The following is a 14,706-nucleotide window of genomic DNA, read 5'->3' on the forward strand; positions in this document are numbered from 1 at the left end:
ATAAGTCATCTAGTTGATTTAAAAATTTTGTTCCCCATGTCGAGTTTCCTTCCCATTTTCTCCAATAAATTGGAGGCAAATTAAAATCACCCATAATAAGACATTGACGCTTACTTACCCATTCCATTTGCATGTAGAGGCTTTCGTCATAATCTTCACAATCACCCGGTCTGTAGATTACTCCTACTCGCATTATACCTTTGTTTCCAGCTATCTCACACCATACAGATTCAACACTAGCACGTGAAACGTCTGAATCCGGGAAAGTTATCGTCACACACAGGCTGCTTCTGATAAGAAGCATTACTTCACCATCCCTTCTATCTACCCTATCCTTCCTAAATACATTATACAAGCCGTACTGAAACTCATCATCCCCTATTTCCGGGTGGCACCACGTTTCTGTAAGGCTTATTATGTACGCGTTACTTGTTTTAACAAGCAGTTCGAATTTGTTCATTTTATTGATGACACTTCTAACATTATTATATAAACAATTAAGACTTACTGTTCTTGTATATTTAACAACCTTAACACAACCCTTGAAGTTTTTTAGCTCGCTTCCCTGGCATTAGCTATCTGCTCACTTGAAACGTTTCTGCCCCCAGAACATCTAGATAATATGTTGAGTTGCGGAAACAGATAAGAACTCTTGAGGTACAGCAAGAGTTACTTTGACCAATATTATCAGATAAACGCGTGTCAGTATTACCCACATCCCCCCCTAACTAGCAGTTTCCCTGAACCTTTAAAGTATCCTCAATAATACTGACAAAAACTTTTGCACCATTTGTTTAAGTATATCCCGTCTCTACAAAACAAATTCCTTCTACCTACAAGTGTGGGCCAAGCTGATAGAAATTTCCCCCCAAAGGCTTTGCAGAGTCCTTCAAGTCTTGAGTTAATCCACAAGGCTTTTAACATATAATTCCTCTAATCGTGTCTGGGCAGAATTGCAAACACAGACATTGTGGCCTAGCTTGCAGTATTTCCTCAGCATGGTCCTATATTTTTCCAACAAATCATCAGATCATGTACGTTTAATGTCATTAGTCCCCACGTGAATAATAATATTCTCTTTACCCCCCTTAAAATCTAACAATCTGTTGGTGACATCATTAATAGTTGTTCCCAGCAGACATACCCTGGTTCTACTCCACCTATCCTTATTACAAAAAATATTCCCCATTTCCCTCACAGTAGAGTCTCCTAATAAAACAAAGTCCTTTTTAACCAGAGTAGTTTGCACTTGGTTTTTCTGTTTTGAGGTACAAATCGGGAGTGCATCACTTAGTAGATTGCCGGAATCTTGAGTCCCTGATGAGCTCCCAGATGCATTATTCTCGAGGGCAAGCACCCGTTTTTTCAGTGACTCAAATTGTTCCATCGGTGCACCAAATTGTAATTTAAGATCGGTGCACTCCTTACATCGATCACAAAGAAAAGAATCCCCAGGTGAGCTATGATTAGTCACCAGGTCGACCTTGGAAAACATTCCACAGGTTCCGCAACAGATTAAATCATGACTCGCATGTAAATCACCATCAGCTATTTCCGTGTGAGTCACGATACCCTGTGAATGGTTTAAGTAAGGCAGATCTCGTAATTACCATTATAAAATTAGCTAAATATCAATGAAAATTAACTTTAAAAAAATAATATCTATAATATTATAAAAATCAAACTGTTACAGGAAAACCTATAACAAAATAATCCAACAATATACTAATACATCAAATATTTAAAAGCAATAATCAACAGTAATCCAATCCACTAAATTGAAGAGCCCTGACGAAGCGTGTCAGCTCACCTCGAATGCCAACACTCGAATGTTAAGAAACATAAAATCTAAGAAAGTGCATCCAGTTGACATGTATGAACAGTGCAATGTTGAGTCAGTTTGGTGTGACATGGACACTGGGGAATGGAAAACGGCCAATGATTCTGATGAGTACAACAAACAGTTGTGCAGAGAAACAGAGTGAGCCAGTAAATCAGAAATGTCTTGTAATGGGGGAATTTTAACTTTCCAGATATTGACTGGAACTTGTGGGTTGGTCACTTGCACAACTTTTGTGAATTTATTGGAGGATTGTTTCCTACAGCAATAGGTTCAAGGGGCAACCAGAGGGAGAAATACTCTTGATATGATTATCAGCAGTGATTATTCATGCATTAAGAATTTGCATATAAAAGAACCACCCGGTGACGGTGAAAACTGTGTACTGATACAAGATTTATTTAAAGATGTAACTACCATCAAGGGTAAGGGGAAAGGGTTTTTGTTTTCGTAAAGGTAACTACAGTGGTCTCTGACAGTTTTTAAATTCTATACAGTGGGATCAACTGATGATGATACCAACAGGGAATTCTAAATGGGAAGTCTTCATCTTAATCTTGGAGGCTACTAGGCTTTTCATACCAACCAAGAAATACAGTTCAAGGTTTAGGCCTAAATGGATGTCAGATGAATTAATGAGGCTTGTGGCAGAGAAGAAAAATGAATGGGATGCATATAAATTATCAGGTGCCACAGAAGCCTATGTCAGATATAAGCCAGTCTGTAATCAAGTCACAAAGGAGGTTAGGCAGGTGAAGGCAGACTATAAGATATCTGTGGCAAAGGATGCAAAGAAAAACAGCAAAAAGTTCTTTACTTATTAAAAAAAGTTCTCTGTAAGGAAGGGGATGAATCAGATTGATCAATAGTGGAACATAGATGGTTCCACTATTGGTGCTCCAGCTCAAGTATCTGATAAACAGAATGAGTATTTTCCATCTACATTCACACATGGAGTTATTCAAGGAGGGGAATGCCAAAAATTTATTAAATTCTAACAGGGAACTAAGTGATTTTCTAACAACTCAGAGCAAAGTGGAGGAGAAATTTTTGAAGTTAAACATAAAAAAGGCAACTGGGGCAGATGGAATTTATCCACTTATATTGAAGTAGGCAGAAGAGAAGTAAGCAAACCCACAGCTATAATTATGAGAGCATCCTTAGTCAGGGGAGGTCCCAATTAGCTTGGGATGGGCAAATGTGTCCCCAATTCATAAAGGGGGGGGTGCAAAAGGTGACAAAAAATTATAGACTTGTTAGTTTAACTTCTGTTCCAGAGAAAATAATGGAATCACTGGTTAAAGAGATGATACAGAATCACCTAGACAAGACTGCAGTTCAGACACAGCATGGGTTTGTTAGAGAAGTCTTAAATGACCAATTTGAGTGAACACTATGAGGTGGTCACAAAGGAACTGTATGCAAAAAATAATTTTGATATCAAATACTTGGATTTCAGGAAAACTTTTGATACTGTTGCACGTGGATAACTGCTATACAAACTGGAGCAGTATGGCATTCAGAGCAAGTTGCTGCAATGGATAAATGGATGGTTGAGTGGAAGACAGCAGTGGTAATAAATGGACACTGCTTTACATGGACTAATGTTAATAGTAGTCTTCCCAGAGTTCTGTGCTGGGCCCATTTTTCTTTTTTGTGTATTTATCAATGATATCGATGAAGGTATATCAGGCGGGATCCGGAAAAGTTGCCCCTCGCATTTCGCCCCCGGCACATGTCACCCCCCCATTTAGTCTCCCACATTTCGCCCCCAGTAGATAATGAATAGGCTATAGAAATGTAAATAATACACTTAATTTTTTATTAATTCTAATTTATTTTGTTTTAATAGAATGAATCAATCAAAGATAAAGGTAATCAAATTACTAATAATATTAAGAGTAGGAGACCAGCAGAATTACTTAACAAGTACAGGTCACTGTTGAACAAAAGCCGAGAATTAGGGTTGAATTTGAAAGTGTCTGCAATTCTGCCCAGACACGATAGGAGGGAGTATATGATGAGAGCCTTGTCGATCAATTCGGCCCTGGAAAGATTGTGCAAGGCTCAAGAGGTAGAATTTTTTTCAGACTGGACTGTACTTGTTAACAGGAGAGATTGCTTCTACAGGGATGGGATACACTTAAATAGAAAGGGTGCAAGAATATTTGCTGATGCTATCGAGGCAGTGTTAGGTGGGTCGGAAAACTGCTAGCCTGGGGGGAGACAAAGACCAATAGGTTGACAGTAGCCACTGGCAGAGGTGAAAGAGATTCTTGCACTGCTTCTATTAGCATGAGCAGAAGCCTGAAAAACAAGATGCATGATATTTCAGAGACTGCTGGGAGCCATTGCGGTACAAGTAAACACATGGGTTGTGTTAGGGTAGCTAAGAATAGAAACAGGTGCAGGTATACTTGTGTGTACACCAATGCTAGGAGTTTAGTAAATAAATTTGATGAATTTGAGGTATTGCTCAAAACATCAAAGGCAGATATTATTGGGATATCAGAGACGTGGTGTCACACAGATATAAGGGATGCAGAACTGCAATTTGGGGAGTACAATGTCTACAGAAAGGATACACAGGATAGGAAGGGAGGAGGGCTATTAGTTAAGAAACACACAAAATCCAAGGAAGTGAAGCCAGTCGACATCGCTGGACAGTGCAGTGTTGAGTCAGTTTGGTGTGACATAACCATTGAGAGATCAAAATTGAGAGTAGGAGTGTGCTATAGGCCTAATGACTCTGATGAGTATAATAAGAAACTGTACAGGGAAATAGAGTGGGCCAGTAAATCAGAGAGTCTTATAATGGGGGATTTTAATTTCCCAGATATTGACTGGAATTTGTGGGTTGGTCACTCACACACTAGCAAGGCTTTTGTGGATTTATTGGATGATTGTTTTCTACATCAGCATGTTCGGGAGGCAACTAGAGGGAGTAATACTCTTGATTTGATTATCAGCAGTGATTCTTCATGCATTAAGAATCTGCAGATAAATGAACCACTAGGTGGCAGTGATCACAGTGTGCTGAAGTGGGATTTACTCAAAGAGGTAACTACCATTAGGGGTAAAGGGAAGGGTTATTGCTTCCGTAAAGGCGACTACGTGGACTGAGACAGTATTTAAATTCTATACAGTGGGACCAACTGATGATGTTACCAACAGCAAATTCAAAATGAGAAGCATTCAAAGAACTTATCTTGGAAGCTACTAGGCTTTACATACCAACTAAGAAATATTGTTCAAGGTTTAGGCCAAAATGGATGTCAGATGAACTAATGAGGCATATGGCAGAGAAGAAAAATGCATGGGATACTTACAAATTAACACATGACACAGAAGCCTATGATAGATACAAGTTGATATGCAACCAAGTTACAAAGGAGGTTAGGCAGGCGAAGGCAGATTACGAGAAATCCTTGGAAAGGGATGCAAAGAAAAACAGCAAAGAGTTCTTTACTTGTGTAAACTCTAGAAGGAAGGGGATGAATCAGATTGGTCCACTTGATATTGATGGGTCAACTGTTGATGATCCTGCTCAGGTAGCTAACAAACTAAATGAATATTTTGCATCGACATTCACACATGAGGAGTTATTCAGCGAGGGGAATGCCAGAGGGGTATTCAACTCTAGCAGTAAGCTACAGAATCTTGAAATAACTGGGAATAAAGTGGAGGAGAAACTGTTGAAGATAAACACAAGAAAGGCACCCGGGGTGGATGGGATCTATCCAGTTATATTAAAGGAGGCAGCAAAGGAAGTAAGCAAACCCTTAGCCATAATTATGAGAGCTTCCTTGGACTCAGGGGAGGTACCCATAGACTGGAGATGTGCAAATGTGACCCCAATTCACAAAGGAGGATCAAAGGCTGACAAGTAATTATAGACCTGTGAGCTTAACTTCTGTTCCAGGAAAATTAATGGAGGCACTGGTTAAAGAAGCACTGCAGGATCATTTAGACAAGACTCCAGTTATAGCTCGGACACAGATGGTTTTGTTAAGGGGAAGTCTTGCCTGACCAATTTGATTGGATACTATGATGCAGTCACAAAAGAACTGGATGCAGGGAATAGCTTTGATATTATATACTTGGATCTTAGAAAGGCTTTTGATACTGTTGCACATGGAAGACTGCTACACAGATTGGAGCAATGTGACATTGGAGGCAAATTGCTGCTATGGATAAAGGGGTGGTTGAGGGGGAGAAGACAGAGAGTGGTAATCAATGGACACTGCTCATCGTGGACTAATGTTATTAGTGGAGTCCCTCAGGGCTCAGTGTTGGGTCCATTATTGTTTTCTGTATTTATAAATGATATTAATGATGGTATATCAAGCTTAATGTCCAAGTTTGCAGATGATACAAAGGTTGGCAGGGTTGTCAAGGACACTACTGACACTATGCTACTGCAACAGGATCTGGAAAGGTTGAGCAGATGGGCTGAGAGGTGGCAAATGAAGTTTAACGTTACATTTGTCAAAGTCCTACATATGGGAAACAGTAACCACAGAGCAACGTATCAACTCTGCGGTACTACACTGACAGTGGTGGAGAATGAAAGGGACTTGGGGGTGGTTGTGCCGGCAGATATGAAGTTCTCTGAGCAGTGCAGATGGGCTGCAAGAGTAGCTCATGGAGTATTGTCAATGATATACAGGAATTTTTCTAGCAGGGATAAGGAAGTGATTATTCCCTTGTATAAGGCAATGGTCAGGCCACACCTAGAGTACTGTATACAGGTCTGGAGGCCTCATTTCAAGAAGGATGTAGAGCTGCTGGAACGAGTACAGAGAAGGGCAACAAGATTAGTGAATGGAACAAAGGGGTGCTCTTACGAAGAAAGGCTTAAGTTTTGCAAATTACAGTGTCTGGAGACTAGGCACCAGTGAGGTGATCTGATAGAGGTGTATAAAGCCTTGAATGGTTTGAGCATGCTCAATGCTGATGGGATTCTTCCTCTAGCTCAGAAAAATCACCTGAGAGAGCATAAATTCAAATTGAGGAAAGACAGATGTAGGATAGACGTGCGGAAATTTGCCTTTAGCCAGCGGGTGGTTGGTTGGTGGAACAGACTTCCATCCCTTGTAGTGGAGGTTGATAGCCTAAATAAGTTTAAGGCTCAGCTGGACAGGTATTTTGAACGAACAGAGGGGTGAAGTGGAAGTGGTTTTTTTTTTTTTTTTTTTGGCTGATGCTGCATAAGCTTGCTTTCTTGCATCAAATGCCTCTACTAATGCTAATGCTAATCAATCATAGAATAAATGCACAATATTATTGTTTAAAACTCGAAGTTGTATGCATTGCCTCTAAAGTAATCAATCACATTACGATTTTGAAAATCTTGGACTATTCTTTTGATTCTAGTAGAAATTGCAGCATTCTCCTTGTTCCATCAGAAAACCACTCCTGGCTATGCGCCAATAACTGAAGATTGTTACTAGTAGAAAAAATAAGCATGCAACCCGGGAGCAGTTCATCCTGAGAATCATACATTAAAAATTGTTTAATAGATTTGATAATTGAGAGCTGTTAAGTGCTCGATAATTCCTATATTCTATTATATTATAAATCAACAGGGATTACCATTATTTTAGATATAGGAAGCTTCTTTTTCAACTCTCCTAGTCAAACTTGCTAATAATTCTTGAGGATGGTGATATCAATTTTGCAAAACAAGTGGGACATCTTCCCCACTGTCAGAACCGTAGTGTTCAGACCGTGCGGTCTCAACAATGAGCGCTCAAGACTTCTGTCTTCAAACACCATACCTCTGGCAGTAAAGAAACCATTACGTGGATTGGCATAAAATTAGATTTTTGAAGGTCTAAACTGTTTAATAAATATGGACCGATTATTTCTTTTGGTCCTGTAGCTGGACTTTAGAGTTAAATTTAAGGGTCTAATAAAATTGGATATGGGGGGAATTATTCTCTACATTCCTTAAGTTGGACTAGAACTTTTCGGGCGTCATGTTCACAGGAATAGAGCAACTCGCAATTAATCATTGATATCGCCATCCTCAAGAATTATTAGCGAGTTGGACTAAGAGAGTTGGAAAAGAAGCTTCCTATATCTAAAATAAAGGTAATCCCTGTTGATTTATAACATAATTAAAAACTCTAATCTTTTGTTGTACAAAATCTTTTGTTGATCTTTAATCTTTTGTTGTAATGTACAAAAGATTAACAAAAGTTAATCTTTTGTACATTGCCATCGATAATAATTTCTTGATAATTTTGTGGAATTACTAGGTCCTGGAGATTGCTCGGTAAAGCAGGAGTACCACTGTTGCATCGAACATGACGAATGGTTCGTTTAAGTGAATCCCTTTTTAGGAAGTAATGTCGTGACATTGGTACGAGCCTCTGCAATAACTGATGCAACAATTTGCTGTGGCCGTTCATTCGTGGTTGTTGCATGTTGCCATATTTGACCAATCAATTGCAATGCTTCCGACCTTGCAGCTTGAGCTGCATGGTTATGTTTAGTTACGACTTTGACAACTGGGCCTTCCAAACCCTTTGGAAGGGCCAGTTGTGAAAGTCCAAACACGCCCTTTGCAGGTGGAACGTTTTTGAATTGGGCAAGAGTCCACTCTGTATCTTACTTCTCTGTGGAGGTGGCGAAAACAGCAAACGCGTGTTGTCGACTGCGCCACGAAATGTGAGGAGAGCCAGATGCAGGAACTTTTATTGTTTGAATTTAGACAAATCAGAACAAGATTCACTTGTTACTGAAAAGACTCCCTTAAGATTAGTCACTGTTCCCTCCCCCATGTCCGTCACTAACTACGTAACTATTGCCCTCGTGGTCAAGTATGTATTCTTTTCATTGTGAAAGGATTAACAGTTCCAGTTAATCTTTTCACAATGGAAAGAGAACCCTGAAGACATACAAAAGGGGAGAAATTAGTTTAAAAGCTACGTGACAATTTGTACACGAATGTAATTTTGAAAATTTGTTCGGAAAAGTTAGAGTTATCGGAAGTTCAGTTCGAGTAATCGAGAGAGTTTAACATGGAATCTCCACTAAAGGGGCTGGGACTTCAATAAAAATTCGAGTTATCGAGAGTTGACTGTACAGTATTTACATTTCTGTAGCCAACTCATTATCTACTGGGGGAAAAATGTGCCGGGGGCAAAATGTGCCAGGGGAGAAATGCAGGAGGGGCCACTTTTCCATAAACCATATCAAGCATGTCCAAGTTTGCAGATGATACAAAGGTTGACAGGGTTGTTAATGATAATAAAGACAGTATGCTACTGCAACAGGATCTAGAAAAGTTAGGCAGATGGGCTGAGAAGTGGCAACTGAAGTTTAACATTAACAAATGCAAAGTACTGCATATGGGTAGCAGTAACCCAAGAGAAAAGTACCAACTGTGTGGTACTACACTCAGTGAGGTGGAGAATGAAAAAGACCTGGGGATAATTGTGCAGACAGATATGAAGTTCTCTGAGCAGTGCAGACGAGCTGCCAGAGCAGGTCATGGAGTTTTATCAATGATATATAGGAATTTTGCTAGCAGAGACAAGGAGGTGATTATCTCTTTGTATAAAGCAATGGTCAGGCCACACCTTGAGTACTGTGTACAGGTCTGGAGGCCTCATTTTAGAAAGGATGAGGAGTTGCTAGAATGAGTACAGAGAAGGGCAATAAGATTGGTGAGTGTAACAAAGTGGTACGCTTATGAAGAAAGGCTTAAGTTCTTCAATTTTTAGCATCTGGAGACAAGGCACCAGCGAGATGATCTGATTGAGGTGTATAATGCCTTGAATGGTTTGAGCAGGCTCAGTGGTGATGGGATACTTCCTCTTGCTCATATTAAGAACCTGAGGAGGCATAGATTCAAATTGAGAAAAGACAGTTGCAGAATAGATGTGCGGAAGTTTGCCTTTAACCAGTGGGTAGTTGCTTGCTGGAACACTTCCATCTGTTGTTGTGGAAGTTGATAGCTTAAATAAATTTAAGGCTGAACTACACAAACATTTGAAGTGACCGGATGGGTGAAATGGGAAGGTTTTTTTTTTTTTTTTTTTGGCTGATGCTTTTTTTTGGCTGAGTAAAGGAATGTTGTATTCCTTTCAATGTTCATTTTGCTTCGTTCTATCCTATCACCTCTCGTATAATTTTCAGTTTCATTTTTACGCTTAATTCCGTCCATTTACATTTTGTTGCCATAAGACTGCTAGATGAGATTTAATATAAAAAAACTTTAAATTAATTTAAACACAAGTTCCAAAAAAGGTATCAGCTCATATAAAATGGTACAAAAAATAGATTGTACTGTTGAACTGGCATAGCAATTGCAACTGATCTTAATTCCGTGGAGAGCAAGGGAGTGTATAAAGAACTTAGAAAAACTGTTTATTCTTTCGTTAATTTAACAGCTCATCCTTCGCAATGTTTTTCAGAGTACACTTACGTTGTAGCTACCATGAACTAGTTTTGTTTACACAAGTCTAAAAAGTCAGTGCCATTCTTCAGGAAGCAGGGAACCGTACAGCCAGAGGCAATAATCAAAAAATGTTCAGCAACCTATGCAAAAAATATGCCGATAGATGATAAAAAAAAAAAAAAAAAAAAACTTACCACGTACTACTCTTGTGTCCAATATTATGCTTCCCTTTATTTTTTAAAATTTTGCGTATGGTTTGGTCACCAACATTATAACGGTTCATTAGAGATTTAACGGATGCACCATTTTCAAACTTTTGAATAATTTCAAGTCTTTGTTTAACTGAAAGCAAAAAAAACTCGTGCGTTTACCCATCATTTTCGCGATTTCTAAACAAAAAAAGTGTGTGTGTATATATTTTACATATATATATTTAATATAAAAAAAAAAAAAATTGACATTGACATTTACTTACTCTATGGAAGTGTCTCAGTTTTTACTGAATAGCATATTTGCCTCTTTTGGAAATACTATTTGAATTAAAAACAAATAATTTTTAGGTTGACTGATGGATAATTATGTTTCTAAAGAAAGCATAAGCTTAAGCCAGTCATATCAATGGAGGGAATAAAGCTTCTCCAGACAGGATGATAAAAAAAAAAAAAAAAAAATGTAGAGTGGCATCGGTTATCATATTAACATTCTGCCACAGAACTTTAGTAAAACCTTACATATTTCATTTTTGGTATTTATAATAATTTAAAATGTTGTTTTAATTTATAAGCATTAAAAATACAAATTTATATATAACTGAAAAATTGTGCTTTCTAAACTTACTTTCAAATTTACTGGTAATTCTTGGCCTGTTTTGTGATAAGCCTGAATAGCATGAAGCCAAGCAAGTACTGGTCCTTTGTCATCTGTAGCACCACGTCCATATAATTTTCCATCTTTTTCTGTTAGAACAAAGGGCTCTGAATTCCAACCATCATCCTATAAGAAAGTAAAGCAACGAGTTAGTCTGTGTGTTTCTATTAGTCTTGAATAAATTTTTAAAATAAATTCATCAAAATAAATTAATTCAAAACATATGTATCAGTTATTAAAAACTCCTTTAAAAAAAAAAAAATCTAAAAACATAATTGGAAGTGAATGATCATCCAAACATACTATACATAGTGCAAACACAGGCCACTACAGTAAGTACAAAACAGTCCATCTAGATTACCAGCCTTCCACTCACTGTTTTCTTCATACTAATCTAATTCTTGTTAGAATTTCAGCTCTAAGCCCCTTTCATCCTAATATTTAATATTTTTAAATAAACTAGATGACTGCTATTTGTATCAACATATCAGGGAAAGTACTAGGGAAAACAATACTCTAGACATCATCCATGAACCAGATGACATAATAGGACTGACATTACAGGAACCAGTAACGGGAAGTGATCATTGAGTTCTACAGTGGACGATGAAGAGAGAGAGAGAGAGAGAGAGAGAGAGAGAGAGAGAGAGAGAGAGAGATGGTGGTAGTTAAAGGCAAAAGGTATGGGTTTTAACTTCAGGAAAGGAAATTACAACGGCTCAAGGTGCTAATGGCCTCTATTAAATGACCTCTATTAAATCTCACAGAGAGCAAATACAATTGAACTATGGTATACTTTTAAAACATTAATCACAGAAGCCTTGAATGTGTATATACCATTAAAGAAAAAAACTCCACAAGGAGGATTCCAAGTTGGATGAATAATGAAGTTGCCAGATTACCTGAGCAGAAAAAGACAGTATGGAAAAGTTAGAGCAATAGAGAGTACAGAAGCATATAACAGCTACAAATTGATGTGTAATAGTGCCACAAAAAAGGTAAGGCTGGAAAAGGCAGATTATGAGAAATCACTGGCAAAGAGAGCAAAGAGGAGAAATAAGGAATTTTTCACATATACAAATGCAAAGAGAAGAACAAACCAGATTGGACTCTTATTGTAATGGACATGGGATAGTATTAGATACCCCAGCTGACGTTGCAGATGGACTCAACAGTTACTTTGCATCAATATTTACAGAAGAAAAACCCTTCATGTCAATGAGAAATTCTGGGAGTGAAGTTGAAAAAAATGTAATTAATGATGTTGAAATTTCACATGTTTATTTAATAAAAAAACTTGAGCCTACAAGACCAGTAAGGCTCCTGGGGTTGATATCATTTACCATATAATCTTAAGGGAGGCTGCAAGTGAGTGCATTAAATCATTGAGGCTAATTATGCGAGCATCACTGGACTCTGAAGTGATTCCGTTGGATTGCAAAAGTGCCAATGTATATCCAATACTTAAGGGTGGTTATAAGACTAAAGTGAGAAATTACCAACTGGTTAGGTCTAACTTCAGTAGTAGTGAAAACCATAGAGACAATGATCAAAGGTGGAATTCAGGATCATTTAGACAGATATGGAATTCTGAAAGATACTCAGCTTGGTTTTTTTTTTTTTTTTTTTTTTATGAAAACCCCAAAAGATATTACAAAAAAAAAATTAGAACCTCGAGTACTTAGTACCATGCTTGGGTTGGAGTTTGAGAAGGCAAAAGATATTTGTTAACATTAGACTTGAACTTCTGTAGATTCATTTTCAGGAAATGAAGGAAGGTTGTTCCAGAAAACGGCAGTTGAATGAATAAACGAGGAAGATGAAAAGTTGGTTCTGTGAGTTTCGACAGTAAATGGATGTTGGCTGGTGACAGCACGTGTTCGGACTGTTTTAAAAGAGAGAGCAGGAATTATAGAAGCCAATTCAGAAGAACAGTGCCCAGGGAAGTATCTGTAGAAAAGGCATGCAGCAGAAACAGTGCATCTATGAGACAGAGTGGAGAGACTCTGTTAAAGAGGAGTCATTAATTAGCCTAACTGCCCTCTTCTGAATGGAATCTAGAAGCCTGAGAGAGGGATTAGGGTCACCACCCCAGATGTGGGAACAATATTCCATAGTGGAGCAGATTTGCGATTTGTACAGAGTGAATAGCTGTTTCGAATAAAAGTAATGCCGACAGCGAAACAGAAAACTAAGTTTTTTAGATGCAGATGAAGTAATATTTGTAATCTGCTTATGCCAAGAGAGATTAGAAGTCAGAATAATCCCCAAAAGTGATATATCATTTTGCCTAGAAATCGGAGGATCACCAAAGATAAGCATAGGAGCAGAAGAATCCTTTTTGCGAGATATAAGACAAGACAGTTTTAGAAGGATTGAAATCAACTAAGTTGTCTTTGCCCCACTGGAGAATTACCTGGAGATCGGCAGTTAAGGAATTGGTAGCAGATATTTGAGAAGTTGAACCTGACTGAGCAGGGCAAGGTTTTTGAAAATGGAAAGTGAAATGAAATGTGCTATCATCGGCAAAACTACGGATAAGATTTCCAGTCAATGAAAGAAGGTCATTAATATACAAGAGGAAAAGAGTGGGGGAAAGAACTGAACCTTGGGAAAAAACAGTTGACAAACCATAAGATGGAAGCTTGTTTAGAAGACCTATATGCCAAACACGATCGAAAGCCTCTGAGATGTCAAGAGCAACTGCTTGTGTTTCACTGAACTTTTCCATTGAATTTGTCCATAAATGGGTAACATAAGCCACAATATCACCAGTGGATCAACACTGACGGAATACATCCTGGCGATCATTGATCAGATGGAAGGTTTCTAGTTAGTTTAAGAGGTGGCGGTTAATTGTTTTCTCCATTACTTTAGAAAGAGTACAAGTAATTGCAATGGTACGATAATTGGATGGGAGGAATTTGTCACCCTTTTTAGGAACTGGCTGGATATGAGCAAATTTCCAAGCAGAAGGAAAAACACCTCTGGAATAATAAAGTGAAAAAAAGTGGCAAAGAACTGGAGGAAGTTCAGGAGCACGGGTTTTGAGAACAAGTGGAGAAATACCATCAGGACCTGGAGCTTTCTTAGCATCAAGATTCGTCAAAATCCTTCTGACATCCTTTTGACGGAAAACCACAGGCGGCATTGAATGGAACACGTTGGGAATGGTGGGAGGTGTTTTACCAAGATCATTAATACACGAGTTGGAAGAAAAATGGGATTCTAGCAGGTCAGCTTTATACTTGGTTGAAATGACAACAGAACCATCTGATTTGGACAGAGGTGGGAGCAGCGATGGGCAAAAGTTGCGGCCAATAGCTTTGGCAAGAGACCAGAATGCTTGGCTACCATTAGGGTAAGAAGCAAGTTTTCTACTCTTAGCCTGTTCAAAATCTAGTTTGCACTGATTAATAACTGCTTTACAATTGTTGCGAGCTTTGGTGTAGGCAGAAAATGAATCTGAAAATTTCGAAACAAGCCAATTACGATATGCAACGTTCTTCTCTTGAACAGCCTTAGCACATTTATTGGAAAACCAAGGTTTAGATAAAGGACGAGATTTTGAAGTAGAGTGTGGAATAAA

At 38.3% G+C, this 14,706-nt stretch overlaps 1 protein-coding gene across 1 annotated transcript in view; it reads right to left on the minus strand.

Annotated features, from left to right (window-relative positions):
* The window catches only part of Cndp2 (Cytosolic non-specific dipeptidase 2), a 265,591-nt gene that overhangs the window by 156,188 nt on the left and 94,697 nt on the right, over positions 1-14,706 (minus strand). Inside the window, exon 4 of the mRNA XM_090386709.1 lies at positions 11,088-11,243. Coding sequence (XP_090242835.1) covers positions 11,088-11,243 — 156 coding nt within the window. The remainder of the gene's footprint in view (positions 1-11,087; positions 11,244-14,706) is intronic.

The sequence above is a fragment of the Mastigoproctus giganteus genome, chromosome 12, assembly GCF_048544385.1.
Source record: "Mastigoproctus giganteus isolate SK-2022 chromosome 12, ASM4854438v1, whole genome shotgun sequence".
Classification (NCBI taxonomy): Eukaryota; Metazoa; Arthropoda; class Arachnida; order Uropygi; family Thelyphonidae; genus Mastigoproctus; species Mastigoproctus giganteus.